This window comes from Dermacentor variabilis, chromosome 1 (assembly GCF_050947875.1).
Source record: "Dermacentor variabilis isolate Ectoservices chromosome 1, ASM5094787v1, whole genome shotgun sequence".
NCBI classification, from domain to species: Eukaryota; Metazoa; Arthropoda; class Arachnida; order Ixodida; family Ixodidae; genus Dermacentor; species Dermacentor variabilis.
Genome location: NC_134568.1, coordinates 176,246,132 through 176,263,956, shown reverse-complemented (window position 1 = coordinate 176,263,956; position 17,825 = coordinate 176,246,132). Strand labels below are relative to the sequence as shown.

At 44.0% G+C, this 17,825-nt stretch overlaps 1 protein-coding gene across 2 annotated transcripts in view; it reads right to left on the bottom strand.

The window, feature by feature from the left end:
- Positions 1 to 17,825, bottom strand: part of Polr3D (RNA polymerase III subunit C53) — a 79,480-nt gene that overhangs the window by 22,540 nt on the left and 39,115 nt on the right. For both annotated transcript variants that reach the window (XM_075700107.1, XM_075700115.1), the window contains exons 6-7: positions 14,361 to 14,586; positions 6,989 to 7,092 (exon numbers count right to left, since the gene is read on the bottom strand). In XM_075700107.1, the coding sequence (XP_075556222.1) occupies positions 6,989 to 7,092; positions 14,361 to 14,586 (330 nt within the window). The remainder of the gene's footprint in view (positions 1 to 6,988; positions 7,093 to 14,360; positions 14,587 to 17,825) is intronic.

The following is a 17,825-nucleotide window of genomic DNA, read 5'->3' as shown; positions in this document are numbered from 1 at the left end:
TCTTAAACAAATGTACACCCTTTGGGGTGTATATTTGCCACACAACAATAATCATCATCTGTCTTGCTTGCATTTCCTTTCTTGAAAAAGCTGTGCTTGCTACTTTCCTATCAAGAATGCTCTGTCATGCTGATTACATGTATGCCATTCGTGATTTGGAAGTACCGGGCTTGAAGGGTTAAAGAAAGGAAATGCAGACAAGCGAGATGACGATCAGTGTTGTGTTGTAAGATACGACCCAAAGGGTGTAATTCTGTTTAAGAGTGTAGCATGGCTGGCGTGGCGTTATCATAATGGCAGCAAACAGGCGATGCCACTATAATGCCACTTTCAAACGAAAAGTTGTGCTAGCTGCAGAGGCATTGTCAAACGTTTAAGCCGGGCGGGACTTCAGCATCGATGAGAAAAACATCCGTCGTTGGAAGGGGCAACAGGGGGGTGCTTTTTGGGTGTGCCGCAACGAGGAGATGACAGCGATAAGGAAAATAAGCGCGCGATAACAGAGAGGAGCTGTTCACCAAGGTCGCTCCGCGCTTTGATGCATGCGAGCCGTGCCGTGCCTGCACATGCATGGGTGTGCATCTGCAAGCATGCGTGTGGTCTGGGCTATAGCGACGAGGCTAGCAGTGATGATAACGTAGAGTGAACTCTGCATGTTCGCATTAAATAATTGCAGTTTTCATTTTGTGAATGCTGTCCTCATTTCTTTTTTTTTTGTTGTTGTTGTTGCTGTTGTTCAGCCTACATTCGAGGGTCAGCTCAGAATCAGGGCCAGCCTAGATTCGAGTAAATATGGTAATAAATCTCATTTCAACTGCACATGGCTCCGAAAGGTTCCCAAACGAATCAACCAGGATATGCTCTAAGCATTTAGTCATTGGAGAAAAAAATCACAATCACAAGTCATCCTGACAACAACCAGAAGCTTTTACCAGACATTTCTAAAGTGTGGCAAGCTGACGAGAATAATCTGACGAATAAAAGGACCTGATAAATAAGGGCTCATTTGTCTCACTTGCTGTGCGAAGCGACTCGTAGTTGCACCAATTACGTTGGCAAGTAGGTCCTGGTTCTGTGTTCAGTGAGCCGTGACAGACCACTTACAACTGCTTCAAAACTACAAAAGCTTTCATTTGGCACCATGCCAGATGACGACGAAGCACACAACATTACAACACCGCGGTGTCACACAGTCACTTTCAATCAAGATCACGCCCAGCTGGGTCAAATTTCTCAATTTCAATGACGCACGGTAACTGCTACATGGTCCAACAATTCGAATCAAGTTAGTTTAGCTCACTAGGTATGACAGTGCTGACGACAGCTTACAATCGCGATCGTGAAGCTCGAACTCGATGCACGGATCGTGATCGACTGAACGCAGATATAGCAAAATTGCGATCCAAAGTGACCGTGCAGCTGTACACGGTCCAGATCGAGCTGTGTGGCGATCTAGAGTAACAATGTGAAATGGGCATCAAATGATAGGCCGCGGCTACAACGCATCGGAGCGAAATGAGGTATGCATCGCCAACAGTGTGGCGTCAATTAAAAATCGGTCAATCTACTAGAAGCACAACGTTTTCAGGGTGCCAGTTTAGTGTCTTTAATGTTAGTGTCACACTAGCCTTTACTCATGTGCAGGAACATTTTGTACAGTTGTTTTACCTGCTGCAAACAGCACTTGGCGTGAACGTCCAGGCCGTCCACTTCTTTCGCGAAAAGAACATGTTAAGTAGCATACAGCTTGTTTCCACTGGTTAATGCAGCAGTATGAAAGTACTCTCCTATTCCTTTAATATGCCTAAACCTGCAAAAAGTATTTACGACATCATCGAGGACCACGCATGCACCTACATGTACAAAAATAACGGCGAATCACGGATATACGTGTGGCTTCCAGCGACGTGTGCACACAGTATAAATTTCGCGGTCTTCTCACCTTCCCATTGTCGCGCTGCTCGCCACAGGCAGCTCTGAGCAGCGCTGCGCCGATGCTGCTCAGTGGGGCTGCCTGTTCACTGGATGGAGCCTATATCGAATGTCAAGCGGTGCGAATGTGCCCCCAGAATTTGGCTTTCCCTCGCGGCGGCACGACTCCATCCAACCGCTTTCCTTACTGTGACCGAGCCACGTCGGGTGAGCCATCGACACCCCTCTGCAAAAAATGATCCTGGCCCGCCCGCAGTGCTTGCTCAGACAGCCAATCAGAGGCTCTTGTGCCCTCGTCGTGCAAGATGGCGCAAGTGCAAGTTGTCTCGCTGCTTTTCTGGTTCATTGTGTTTGCACCTCGTGGGCCTTCTCCTGCAGTGTTGCCACGACAAAACGGCAGACCTTGCCTTTCGCCATGAAGCTCGAAATCATCAATCGAGTCGAACGCGGTGAGAAGTTGCATGTCGTTGCAGCGTGCAAGATTCCGAGGAGCACTCTCAGCATGATCTTAGCGAATACGGGGGAGATTAGGGCTAATGTGAACAAACTCACGACCCAGGGCCCGTGGCGCCCAATGCGTACACACGGCCGTGTATAAGACGTCGAGGAGGCCATGTACAAGTGGTTCATCCGAAATTGCTTCAGATGTGCCAGCTTCGGTGCGCCCGGTGGTAACTGAAAATTCTGATGAGTGCAACGAAGCCATTAAGTGTTGCTCAAGTTTGGAGCGAGCCATCAGAATTTCCAGAAGCCACTGACGAATCCATGGTCGACTCGTTTGTGAGTATGGATGATGGTGTCGCGACCACGGGAGAGCCCTAAAACGAAGACTACATTGCTGACATCGTACTGAGTACAAGTGAAAGTGGGCGCAATGAGGAAAGCAACAATGACCCTTTGCCCACATCCTCCGAGGTGATTGGTGCACTCGCACTAGTCCGGCGCTTCTGCGTCTATGTGGAAGGTTGCGGCCTCAGCTGCTGCAATTCTTTAGACAATGTGTAGAAATGCGTGCGTTGCAGGCAGCGAAAATGCCCAAGCAGAAGAAAATACAGGACTATTTCATGTGAAACTAAGCCAGTTTCCCCAATAAAGTCATTTTATAAATGGTAAAGTAGCCGACCGATTTCCCGGACCTGGAGGGGACCGAAAAATAGTCTGAATAAAAGAACAGCAAGTCATAAAAACAAACTTTATTCCAGCTAATCTGGACTGAAAAAGTTGCAGATGGTCTCTTGTTTTAAATTCCTGCTTTTGTAACGACGTCTGCTTGCATCTGTGCAAGCGTCATGTTCTCGTCATACCCACTAGAAAACAATATTAGTGTGTTGAAAATGTCTTGCATTGATGGTTGCGGGCGGCCAGAGGTGTCGTCGTCGTCGAAGTCCGAGTCGCTTTTGGTGGTGCAGTCACCTGGCACACGATCTCATCGTCCGTAAGCTCTGCACACCACTCTATGTTGTTGTCGATCGCGGCAAGCTCGCGAAAAGTAACAGCTGCGGGAAGGTCCATCCTACTGCTGCACAACTCGGCAATCAGCTGCTCGTCGGTGTCTATGTTTTCAGCAGTGCCATTTGCCTCTTCGGTCACGGGCTCTTCAGAGTTGCAAAATCCAGCATGCCTAAAACAATTTGCAATCATCGAAGGATGAACAGCCTTCCAGGCATCCGCTAGCATGCTGAGTGCAGAGAACAGGTTAACGGAGCATGTCTTCCCGTTGTCAAAGCACATGAGTGTGCGGCCAAGTAAACGGGCCTGGTAGTGCACCTTGAGGTTTTTAATGACCCCTTGGCCCATCGGCTGGAGCACACTCGTATTTGGTGGCAAGAATTCAAGACGAATAGCTTGCAGGTTGTTTATGGCACTGTGCACCCTGCGGTTGTCTACAACTATTACCACTTGCCTCTTCTGGCGCTCAAACATCAGGTCCAGACGGCGGATGTCATCTTCGAAAAAACTGTGCAATCCAGGCCTTTGTATTGCTGATGTACCACACAGGCAGGTTCTTCACACCCTTAAAGCAACGCGGGTTTTTCACTTTCCTTATCACTAGAAGGGGCAGCTTCTCGGTGCCAACCGTGACAGTTACCCTCTCCTTACTATGCTTCCCACCAGCGCAGGCCTCATCAGTAAAGGAAAGTGAACGGTCCGGCAGCATTTTGAAGAATAGGCCTGTCTCGTCACAATTAAAAATGTCTGCAGGAGCATACTCTTGTAGCAAAGCCTTCAACTTACTCATCCGGTGATCCGTGACAGTAGGTTGATTCACGGCACCGCTCTCCCACCAAACTTTCTTGAAAGAGACTCCGCACCTTTTCTTAAACCCACGGATCCATCCATCGGTCAACTTGAAGTGCTGAATGCCCATTTTTAAAGCGAGCATCTCGGCTTTCTGCTTGAGTATGTAGTCAGAAACGGGGAGGTTCTTTGCTAGGACTCCTTTCAACCACAGCTGCAGGGCCTCTTCAAGCTTCGCATGGTCATTTTTTGTAGTTTTGCAGTGCGGCTGGTCAACTGCAGACAAAATCTTTTCTTTGTTTTTTCACGTAATCAGACAAGGTCTGTTTGGAAATATTAAACACCTTCGCAACGTCGACTTGGGTCCATCCTTGCTCGATAAGCCTGATGATGGCGGCCTTCTTGTCAGGCGGCATGGTCGAATATTTTCCACGCTTCTTCGACACATTCGATGGAGGCGGGTGAAGAGCAGGGGCTATGGCGTTGAAAACACGTCGGCGTTGTGCTGAATCAATGGCCGCAACACACTGAAATAGCTATGTTATGTTGTATGGCGGCTAGTGATGGCAGGCGATGATTTCAACTGCACTGTACTGGATAAAAGCCGGCGGATCACTGCTGGATGAAAACATGCGCAACACCACCTATGACACTGAGGCAAAACTGATGATGATGGCGGTTATTGTGAGCATCACCTGGCATTCATAGGTGGTGTCCAAAACTGGCTGCGCATGACTGGTTTCCGACTCTGAAGATCGCTTCCACCACAGGCTACAGCAAAAAAGCATGGCCTTTAAGATCAGCATTTCTCACAACAGGCACCACCATTGCAGTGTGGATTTGGATGCCCCTATACTTGCTAATCAAATTACTATACCGATCTAAGCCACTTCACGTCCGATCCGAAGCTAGTCAGGTGGCTCAAGATTCAAAATGGCGTCCTCCCTGACCCATAGCGCTGGTCCGTCGTGGGAAATTTTGTCCGGAAAATCAAACTTCTGGCTTTATGTTGTTCTAAAAATAGGTCGCAAAAATGCACTAGCTCTATGGGAGCCCTGATAGTGCATTTATGAAGTCCGGAATATCCATCAAGTCCGTATTTTTGTGGTCCAAAATATCGGTTGGGATCTGCATGTGCTTTTATGACATCCAATTCTTTAGCAGGCTTATATCGAATTATGCCCTATATCAAACTGATAGGCGCTTTTTTTATTGCGAGTTCAATACAGCTCGGTTCGACTGTAGTAGCTTCTGGTTTCATTCTTCGTAAAGCAAGCTTTGAGACTAGACATGCAGTGTTTACTTTCAGATTTGCCTATTTTGATGAAGCCATTCTTGCACCTTCTGTAGTTGTGTTTTTGTGGGCTGCACATGTCCCATGGTCATTTATTTATTGTGAGAAATGTTTGGGGAAACAAAAGCAGAAAACACTGATTGTGGAAATACCTTGCAACTGGAAGTGGAGTTTAGCACAAGATCATAGGACAAAAAGAAGTGCAGCAGAGAGTTGTAGTGTGTGGTGTGTGGTTACTCATGTGGGATGGCATCCCTCCAATCACGTTTCCTGTCAGGAACACTGGGTAAGAGCACACCCTGCTGAGAAGATGTGATGAAAATTCACTGCTCCGTAGAATCACTTCATATGCATAAGTGGTTTCAGTAGGTTGGTACTAATGAACTATTTGGTGTAGGTAGTGCATCAAAAGCAAAAATGAAAGGAAAAACCAAAACACCATGCACAGCATGGTGTCTATGTTCATCCATTTGAGTTCATTTTTCATGCACTAGCCACACATGAAAGGTTAACCCTTTCATTTATGGCATCGCCATATGGAAACGTGACCTACGTGTGAATGTACAGAGTAGTGACAACAAGAAAGAAATCTTGAACATGACCCTGAAACCCTCTGCTAGCCAAAAACAAGCCAAAGCAATGTCGTAACTTGCTTTAATATAGAGAGTAATGCAAAACAATTGTATTTTAACTGTTGCAATACCAGGTTTGACAAAAAGTTGGACTTGTTGCTCTGTATCGCTGCTGTTATTAGTGTTCTTTTTTGCATCAGAAGACATTATACCCAGTAATAACTAGTGGATCTATTTGTAACAAATATTTCTGTTCATTTCATGATAGAACGCATTATCTGTAAAATGTCAATACCTGTAATCAATTATTTTTGTAATTATGATGACTGTGCTGGTGTTACTTATTCATGCTACAGGTCAAAAACATTTTTCTGCATAGTTCAGGCTTTGTTTACAGAAAAATACGTACATTTGGAGGCCTTTGGAACACTCCGTCACAATTTGTAACCGAAGGGGCTAAACCAAGCACTTCAACTTCTATAGCACTGTAATTCTGCTATTACTTGGCCTAACAAAAAGATTTTGCAGAGGAATGTTCACTAAACAGTGCCGTGCAACTGCAATATTAAGCAAATTTTTATGCTGTGAGTGATTTAGGGCCCCTATAAGCTGAACCTATAGAACAGATATCCACAGTCAGTTTATGTCTACTGTAATTAGGCAAACAAGTGATACACAAGTAATCTGCTATTGCCACCGTGTGCTCTTCTGATGCATTACCGTTTTCCCCAAGTTCTACCTAGACGGCAGTAGTATTGCTAAGTGTTGTTTTATAGGGCACCTTCGGCTTTACATTCTCAGCCGAGAGAACCACAGCATACCTGTGAAACAGAGTACAACCCATACAACCCATAAAAGTTTTACGAAGTTTACAAGATATAGGAACAGAAAGAAGAATTACTAACAGCTTGAATTTTCACACCTAACTTGATAAAAAAGAATGTTTACTTACAACTTTAACAATACTGCTTGCAGCTTCTTTTTGAGATGGCTCTGCTGGAAGTTGAAGGCCAGGTAAGGTGTCTGGAAGCTGAAAGAACAGTAGCTGCCCAATTTCTGCAAAGGGCAACAAAGACAAAGATATGGTCAGATAAAAGTGTCTTGAATGAATCCTCATGAATCACTTGTTCTTTACCACACAGAAACGGGACACCACTCAACAGTCAAAATCCAAAAGACAATTTGTTTAAAAAAAAAGAAAGAAAATCCCACAGAAGCTATTAAAATATTAATAAAAATTAATTCCACAAGAACAATTATTTAGAAAAACAGCAGTATTGCCTTTCGTAGAGCTTTATACCATTGCCTTTAACCTTGTAAGGGCCAAGTGATTCCATTTGTCATCATTACATCTGAAGGACAGTGGAAGGTTAAAAGACAAAGTTATATTTAAAATTTTTATTGCCCTTTATTTGTAATACACATTTTCAATTGCAACTAAGAAAACAAATGTTTGTGGGTGGGCAGGCAGAGCATTGCATCAGACCAAGAGATCTGCAAGAAACAAAAAATAAATAAATAAACAAGATAAGTTTAAAAATATGCCGAAGCCCTCTAGGAGGATGCAACCAAATGCATGCTGTTTACTACTGTATGGAGCAAGTCACTATTAAATTTTTTGTATACTGCTTAATTGCACAATTAACCAAGATTATCCACCCTCTCGGAAAGTATTCACCTTAGGGCAAAACTCCTAGAGTGCTCTAAAAAGCATGCAATTCACTTTTTAGTTGCTACATAATCATTTTTCTGCATCCTAAAGAAAGCCAGCTAAATAATATGAAAAAAAAAAAAGAAAAGCATGTGAAATATGCAATAGTACGTTGCAACTGCAGTGCTATAGAGCTGGTTGAATTTTATGGCAATTAACATTTTTAACACAGAAAGCAAGCCCACTCAATCATAAGACCACAAGGTCATGCCCATCTTAGTTAAGTATCTCCCTCGCAAATTTATCAGTGTACCTATAATCTCGGTCACAGCTGCTTGCACTCTCTTGTACGTTTAAAATCCATACCACCATGCACGGCTTCATGCACAAAATTTTCTTTATGTGCATGCATCATGGCAGACTTCCACTGGATGGATTTCATCATGAATGGCACAATTCAGAAGAAGTAAAGCTGTGAAAATGGCATGGCAAATGAATGAAATGCACAGGTCATACATTTAAACCAGCAGTGGCAGTGAAGGCAAAAGGTACACTAGAATGAGAAAGAAGCAGAAGTGCAATGATCTACCAATAGAAGGAGCATCACAAACATTATGGTACAGTAGACTTCTGTTAATTTGATTACAGTTCGTTTGATTTTTCGATTAATTCGATCTCAACCTAAAGTCCCGGCCGGCGTTCATACATTTCTATGAGCCATAGTAACTTTTGCCAATTCAATACTAAAACTGGCTTTCACCGGATAATTCGAACTTGACTGGTCAGCATGCACTTGTCTGCCCAAATAATGACTCAAGTAGCGACCATTCAGCAGCAACGGCTGTCTTAGCATAGCTTAGTAATACATCGAACACATCTTATCCCCGCTGAAAACACATTTTGGAAAGAGTAGCTCACAATGAATGATTACAGTATTCACCTTATTCTAAAGCGAGTCTTTACTTTTTTCAAAGAAAATTGGTCCAAAAATTGCTGGCATGGGGCAATCATATACAAAACCAAAACCATGTTCGTGGCATTCACAACAGCCCACAGTCAGAGCCAGCCTAGTTCACGTCATCTCCATTGCCATTTCAAGATGGTGACAAAAGTATATGTCGCGGGGCGCGAGACGACAATGCTCTGCTTTCAGTCTTCCATTATGAAAGCTAATTCAAAAGATAAGTTACTTTACATGCTAATACATGCTAATCTAGTGGCAACAAGTTGCGTCACATGATTTTGGCATTCTAGACAATTGCACACATCCAGGATGAACTAGTGAATTGGTTAGTTAGGTGTGGGCCACCATCCTGCTTGCGACAGTTTTGGAGTCATTTTATAAATGCAGAATATACAAGAAAGCACTGCTGATATCCAGTTCACTTTACAGTTCACCTCACTGACATAGAGAATGCAGCGCAGATCTGGGCATTCTGAAGGCAACAACACAACAATGCGAATTCCATGCTTGGTCCCTTTTTCGCTCTTTTTTTTACACTCGTTCAAAGTATGGTGCACGCCACTTAGATAAACATTGTGCATTTCCATGATTTAGCAATTTTAGCTATGGCATTTACGAAAATTATGACCTCGGAAAGCAGCCAAAGCAGCCTGATAAGAGGGGGTGAAGACATTTTTCATTACAATATGCAGTTTACAAATGAACTTTGCAGATATGGATAAATTTTCATTTACATACAGGACCACTGCAGATACACGCTGCCTCCGTGTGGCTGCAGTGAAGAGGACACTGACACCAAGGACAACATAGGGGAAATTACTTGTGCTTAATAAATGAAGTAAAGAAACGATAAATTAATGGAAATGAAAGTGGATGAAAAAACAACTTGCCGCAGGTGGGGGAGCGATCCCACAACTTCGCCTTTCGTGTGCGATGCTCTACCAATTAAGCCATCGTGGCACTGTTTCCCCGTCCACTTGGGTATTTATGTTTTCTTGCAGAACGCTGGGAGTGTTAGCCAGCGCCACCACTCACAGACCTTGGCGGCGGACGTGAACATACTTGCATAGAACTTCGTAGCAGTCGCACCGCCAACAATCCTGCTTTTGGTTCCTGGCAAAGGAACATCATCTACACCAGCTGCGGCTGCTACCTTCACCGTGGTTGCGCAACCCCGCGATCCTGGAGTGTTCACCAGCATGGACAGTCCTGATGCTGATGAGTGGCTGAGCTTAATTAATGAATATGTCAGCACCAATAACAGGTGGAATTGAATGGTGATGCTTGCCAACATTCTTTTTACCTTGGCAATACTTCACGGGCGTGGTTTCAGACCCGTGAGGAAGAGATCCCTCACTGGGATCTTTTCAAAGAGAAGCTCCGCAATTTTTTTGGTAATCCATTTGGTCGCAAGCTTGCTGCAAAGGCCCTTGCTACCCGAGTACAGATGTCGATCAAGTCCTACATCTTTTACATTCTCAATGTATTGCCAGTTACTCAGCGTCATCGTCAGCATCAAGCAACATCGTTCACATGGCAAGGCTCAAGCCCCATCACACTCCTTCAACCACCGTTGCATTGATGATGCACCAGGATGGTGTGTCTACCACTGGGGCCATAACGTGGGACTGCCGCAGATAAATCCACCGCAGATAAATCCACCGCAGATAAATCCACCGCAGATAAATCCACCGCAGATAAATTCTGCCTTAGTGTCGCTGCAGTGAAGAGAAGGGAGACGAAGTGGTGCCAAACCTCTGTCGATCTCCGTTTTGATCCCACTTGCACTAACACTGTAAATATACCTTGTAAATATCTGCCTGTGTTTTACGTAACAATATCAAAGACAGAGTTAATTAGTGAGAACACTGTGTCTGCATGGGGTGTGCATAACTTCCACACCTCATGACCTTGACAGCTGCAGAGCCGGTTATATTTTTTTTTGCTCCAGAACAGGTAATTACTACTGGACTGGTGGTGAGTGAACTGTGGCATATGATCCATGGTGTCAGATTCAAATTGTATAACATAAATTACAACTATAAACTTCTAGTCTGCAGCAATGAAAGAAGCTAGAAAGTGACATCTCACTCAGTTCTGTGCTTTTAAAAAAATTAAAGCAGGTAAGGACATTGATGTTCTTGAACAATAAAGAAGGATTGTTTGTACCGAACACCACAACAATCTTTCAAAAGTGTGCACATTGTGCTTCAGGAATGATTTGTAGAAACCAAAGAGCATTGTATCTCATAGGCACCAAATCTGCACTGTACCAAGGCATACAACAAAAGCAGATTTTCCGTGCCATTTACAGCCATGGTTATCACTTTCTCAAAAGGTGATAGCATTCATTAATGACTGCAGTGTTATTATTACAAAAAGCTGTGCTGATAAAATTGTTGGTTTTCCTATTTTTCCTTCCTCGAGGACACCGTCTTTCTTGCTCTCCATGTATACTGCTGGCAAGCGTATTTTGCAGATCTAACGGCCAAATTGGGAGCTTCAATAAAAATAGTGATTGCACTGACCCCCAGAAGCAATGTTGCAGCCACAGAACTCAAATGGCATGGCCAAGTTCAGCAGTGCAAACGTCTCTGCCTAGGCTGCCATAGTTACCAGCCCATACCTAACAACTGTCTCCATTCTCACACACAACAGAACTCGTGGGTCATAACAATAAGTCAGTGGAATGTGCCAGCTGAAGTAATTATTTCAAAGAATCACTTGTCAGTCGTCACCTTATACACCTGAACTATTTTGTGAAAAACCGGTAGCTTATTTTTTTTAGAGCACAACTCTTAAGCACCCTTCCTGCATTGAGCATTGGCGTTTTTCGGTGTAACCAAGCAAACAAGCACAGCGAAGGATGAAAGAGCGAATGCGGAGCTCAGCGGGGGATGAAAGGCGTCAATAACAAAAAGAGCACAAAGAGGAAAGCGGAGGAGGAGAGTGTGGCAAAAGGGTGAAGAGGAAAGCAGAGTGCCGCACAAGGCTACAAGATGGCACCATAGTAGTGTGCACTGATGACGTCATTACTAAGGCATGCAGCGAGCACTGGGCGAGCACATTCACCGATACCATATATAGAAACAAAGCGCTTGAATGTGCTTTGGATCCACATCGCATGCGCTACTTTGTCTGCGCTGCCACTGCTAGAGGATGCACATCAGAAAGCGCTCCGCGCAGGACATGAGTTCCCGTGTTTGCACTTCCTATGTTAACAATGAGCGATGCGACAGGTGGAATTCAAAACACCTGAAGAGCTGCGCTCAAATTTCACATTAGGAAGCATCGTAATCGTCTATTAATTTCTTGGTTCAGGTTCGGTTCAGGTTCGATTCAGGTTCAGGCACACTCCAAGAATATCAGTTCAGGTTTAGTTCTAGCTAAAATTCTGGTTTGGGTACGGTTCAACACCTTGGCCAGAAGTCTCTTGTGTGTAAGCTATTAATAGTGATGCTAATATATATTATAGCAATTTCACAAGATTTCACAAGTATTTTCATTTTTGAACGGCCTTCTCACTGAATTATGTTTTAGCTACGTGTTTAGTACAAGAAAAAAACTATAGGTGGCAGGATGCTATGCTATGGAAGATGAGGGTGCAATTTTTGTGACATATTTCAATATGTATTGTTGCATTTTCCTTCATATAGAATTAGCAGATGTGTGTTAGTAGTCAAGACCGCTTACAATGTAGGTCGTGGGAGTTGTGAAAATCCATGCTATAAGCGGTACAGTTGAATCTGGCAATAACGAAATCAGCGAAGAACGCAAAAAAATTAGCTTTCGCAAGAATTTCGTTGTTGCACAATGAGAGCACAGACAGGTAATGCGTCGCAGGATGAAACTTTACTGTCAAAATTCCGTTAGTCTACTTTGGCACGCTTGCGTGAGGATATAGAACCGTATTGCCAACAGTATAAAGTGCACCACATGTGTCTATCAGCAGTGGCAGCACTGCCATGGAGCAGTATTCTCGGTCAGTTGCTTTCGAAGGTACGATCGCTTTTGCAAGATTTTGCATAACTTGGCACCGGATGCAGAGGAACAGCACTTCCCACATGCAGCAGCATTTTTCCAGCGTGCGCTGATGCCCGTAGGCACCGACATGTTCGGTGCCAAGCACGAAAGTGATTGTACAGTCTACGCTCTTTACAACGGACCCACATACAAGTTTCGCTTTTGTGTTTTTTTTTCCCACAGGGGGAGGGGGGATTTTCGAAGTGTATTTTAGTTGGGTGTGATGAGTGTTTGTAGCTTCCGACATGGCTTTGATGTCACGCACAGCTGCCCCTTGGAAACGGTGAATTTCGACCAATTTCAATGAGTCTGCATCACAATTTTTTTTATGGTGGTAGCAGCACAGACTCAGAAGACGATTTTGATTCATTGGACTTCAGCACAGACAGCAAAAGTGCGTCATATAGCCCCGGAACGTCAACAGGTATCTGTCGGCAAGTTTCGTTTTCTACTCTGAACCGTCTCGTCGCTGCCGTGCTCAGATCTAGAGATATCCCGTGTGTTCTAAAGGTCACAGTTCTTACCTGCAGGGTGACAACGTCATTTGGGCAGCACCACTTGCCAGCGGCAGGGCAAAAAGTGGAGTTTTGCACGATAAGACAGCTGAGAGTGGACCTTGGCATTACGCTCTGCATTGGCACGCAGCAGCTTTTACAAGCTGCTGTGCGGCTCTTACAAACAGCCAAATGGCCACTAGGGCTTACATATTCCCTTGTATATAAAGAACTTCTACAGACAGAAAGCTGATATGTGCAGCAATGTTGTATACTGTCTTTTTGTTCAAAATGTATCTCTTGAAATTTATGTTCTTTTGGTGCAAAGCAGCATCAATGTTTTTGCAGAGTTCTCTCGTTTTAGTTGCAAATTTTTCTACTGCATAATTTTTTTCAAGAGCTGTTGATAAACGTTTGCTTGCAAATACAGTGACATCACTAGGAAGCACATTCCTTTTAGAAATTGATACTATGCATTCTTATAAGCATTTGCTGCAGCAGTAAAAAAATTGTTTCCTAGACTACCCAAGGAATGCCTATGTCCCTGCAGACAGGAAAGTTGTTAACATGCATTCATCTACGGGTACGAACATATATCAATGCCAATCTTCCCATGATGGCATACTGCCCAACACCCCCGTCAGCTAGGCCTCACCAGCACAGTCTTGTTGCAGTTCGGCAGCCAAAGCTGCTATTTGTTGCAGAATCAATGAAATTATTGGCAGTGGCTGTATGGCACTTGGGCAATGGAGGAACCACCTTGCCAACGAAAGTGAGGGCAACATCCCAGTCATATGCTTCGATTCCCAGACACGCGTGGCTGCTTGGCCATGTTTTGCACATGCAAAAGCGGCCTTTGAAAAATGTTGGCTTGGTTATAGTGCTGGTACCGCTTACGGTGTGGACATTCGCGACTCCAGTGACTTGCGTTATAAGCAGTCTATGCTCTATTAAATCAGCCTCGCATATAAGGCGGGGGGTGACATTGAGGCTATGGATTCTGGGAAAAACATCTCCTTATATTCAAATTACGGTGTTTCTGTCAGCAAGCATTTCTGCTATTAGATCGTTCGAGGAATCCTATGATTGTGAGAATGCCCACTCAAAGTATGAAATAGAATGTGCTGATGCCAGGTTTGGGAACCCATTGCTGTCCATTCACATCAGATGCTTTGCCTACAAGACCACTCACCAGGCAGGTTTGGGTCCATGCATAGGTCAGCCAGGGTAGGTCTGTTTAGAGCTGTACATGGTGCAACATTATCCAGGGCAGGCCCGTCCAAGGGCTCCTGCTTGATGGCTGGCCCCCCTTCGGCCTTGACCAGTGGCTTCCGCTCAGAGGCCGTAACAGACAGCGTTATCAGCGGTAGGGTGGTTGGATACAGACGAGGCATTTCCACGTGCCCATCATCTATGAACTGCAGAAAAATTCCCCACAAACAATAATTAACCTGCAAGACTACCTGCTCCACATTTAGGCAGATTAATGCTGACAGTATCGCTATGAAAAGGCATGATAAAATGACACTTGTTTGTGCCATGCAACATTCATGGTGCACTGCATAAAGGGCTTTGCATAACACAGCAACAAATTCAGAGTAAGTGCACGGTGTGTTACTCAGAAATTAAAATCTCTTTTTTCAGTTATAGCACCTCAAAAAAAAAAAAGAGTAATGAAAGGTGTAACTGCAAGTAATAGCAGGTTCTTTTTTAGAGTATACAGAATATTCTAAAAATTGCCTGCAGCAGAGATAGCAAAATTTTAGGCCTTGAGCTAGATTACTCGATGAAGTGGACATTACTTGAGGCACACATGAGGTGGACATTACAAGAAAGAGCAGGGTGGATGTATTCGCAATAGAGTTTTTAATGGCCGAGCCAACACTAAGAAGACAGTCTACACCAGTAGTTCTCAACTGGGGGTCCGCGAAACCAAAACCGGCAAAAAATAACAAAGAAAAAAAAATTGAATTCAACTTGAAAACATATATTTGAAAATGTTCGAACATTCGGTTGGATACGAATATTCAAATCAAATCGAATATGTTGCTGGCTGTGTAGGAGCAAACACGCTTCTTAGCATTTGCTTCTATGTAATCGAAGAATATTGTTGCAATATTGTAATGAATTTTGTAATAATTTCATGCTGCTGGCGAAAGTTTGCCTGTAAAGCACACTTAGCCACTAAACGCCTAAACTTTGCGAGAAAGCTAGCCTCTCAGTAACAAGGGGCACGGCGTTTTTTTCTTTTCTTTTTCTTTTTTAGGCAGCGCAATTTTCAATTCTGAGTTTATTGCTTGAAAGCAAATTCGATGAGCAACGACTGACACAAGGCCAAATGCCTCCGAGTTTACGGGCATTTGATGCGGCATATTAAGGCACAGGTTGGCAAGGACAGCTAGTGGGAATTACTCAACTTTCCTAGTTAACATGAGTCAAATGCACAAAGCTTTAGTATAATGGCTTACTAGTCTAGTTTTGTTACATTGACAATGTAATTGCAATGTTCAAACGTATCAAATTAACCCAACTTGCTAATAAATGCATGTGCATATCATACTAATGGTATGCACATGCATATCATTACTACGATATGCATGAACTGAATAGCGAGTACAATATTCGATTCAATATTTGTTTGAAGCTTAAGCATTCGTATTTGAAATTTTGATATTTGCAAACCCTTAAAAAATTTTTTTAATTGCACGTTTTTTGGAGGCCAGTTTAGCCTCAACTCAACCTCCCCCCGGAAGCGCTCCCAGCAGCGATCCGCACAAGATAAAAAAAAATAAAATGTGTCACAATATTCATTGCCAATTTTGTTCATCAAAAAGAAACCACTGACACCACTCCGTCAAGGCAAAGGCCCCCCCCCCCCCCCTCCAGAAGTCAGAAGGGGTCCCCGACACAACCATGGCCGAGAACCACTGGTCTACACAATGAACTTCACGATCTACTCAACGTCTCACATCCTCATAACCTGCACTACAAGGAAAGGCAGGTGATTTTACCCACATAGTGTGTTTTGCAGAACAAATGTCACTCTCTTTGAGAGCTGCACTGGTTTTATTAATGTTGCAATCACAATCTACGAGCAAGGACCACGAAGGAACCAAATTACAGCACAACTGCCCTGAATGACATATTTTGGCGATTGGGTGCCACTGCCCACTCTTCTACCAGACAGTCACCCAATACAGACAATCCCGGATATATCAAACTCGAAGGGGAAGACAAAATAGTTTGGTATGTCGATAATTCGAAATGTAAAATATGCCATTCTGAAGCTTATCTGAGATCTCCGCATATCACGGACGGTTTTTAGAGATTGTGAAAAGTGGAAACTTACCAATTTGCTTCTCCAAGGCCATGTCGAATGCACAAAAGTTGACTTATTTTTTGCTCATAAACGTTGTGAGTCATTCATAATGCGGAATGGTCTTCTGAACGCTAACCCTATAAGCCCATGTCGTCTGCACACGAGACCGCGGTGAGCCTTGAACAGCTTGCTACGCATTTTTATTCACGATAAGGTAGAAATGGATGCACCACGAAAGCAAACTAATTTGTACAGATACACATCATGCCGCCAACAAAGCACTACTACTGCAAATCACCTGTGAACGCGCTCAGATGCGTGTCCTTTACAATATGCTGTTTAAATGACCAATCACCATACGTGAGAAACGAGCTAGACGGACTGTTGTGTTGGGTTTTGGAACACAGTCCCTGTTGGAATCAGTTGTCCTTACATCTCAACCACCTTAAAAAAGTTTGTGCATCTCTTCTTGCATGCCGCTCAGTGCTCTGACACTTCGCAGCCGATGCAACCCTTTATTCTCAGCCCTTTCCCCCCTTCCACTGCTGACACTACACAGACTGTTAGTTTCAGAAGTGGTTTTCAGCTTGCAGAGCATTCGAGTCCGTTCCCGCTCACGTATAACCATGCAAGCATGAATTAAACGTGTTCATGGGGGACACGCAAATCGCGCAGCGATGAGTCTTGCGCGCCACAGCCACAATGGTCCTTCCACAAAGTGCAAATGTGGCACGTTGGGGTTTTGTTAAATTCAAACTGTAATGTAAAGATCTGTCTCAGCGGATATTGGGGTCAGATTCATTCTGACTGCTTGAAGCATCCTAAAATTCTGTTCGCGGAAAGCCTCTGTACACAAGAAGACAAAATCGGTGGTGCAGCACCCCAGTTCACTATCCCATGTCCAGTGCCTCTCAGTGAAACAATTGAGTGTCGTCCAAGTTTTTTTGTGGAATGCGTATCGGACCGGAACCCCTTTCGCACTCTTGAAGTAGAGTGGTGATCTACTCTTGCCAATAACGAACGGGTGCGGTTTGCATGAGCCACCCCTATGTGCAGCAAGCAAAATGGAGAGGCCCCTACTCATTTTCCTGCGTGGCATATACTGTATGCCCGTCAAATTCAATGTTTTGTTTAACAGCATCTGCCAAAACAGTGCCATTTCAAATTTGTCGGCATTAAGTATGTCCAACGACACGAGAACTGGTTACATCTCCATTAGGAGAAACGCACTTGCAGGGGTACTGAGCGGTGCGACATTCTTTATATCGAATGTGGCGGTGAATAGGCATTCCATATTTACAGTCGCAGTACATCGCTATGTGTAGGATTTTCAAAGGG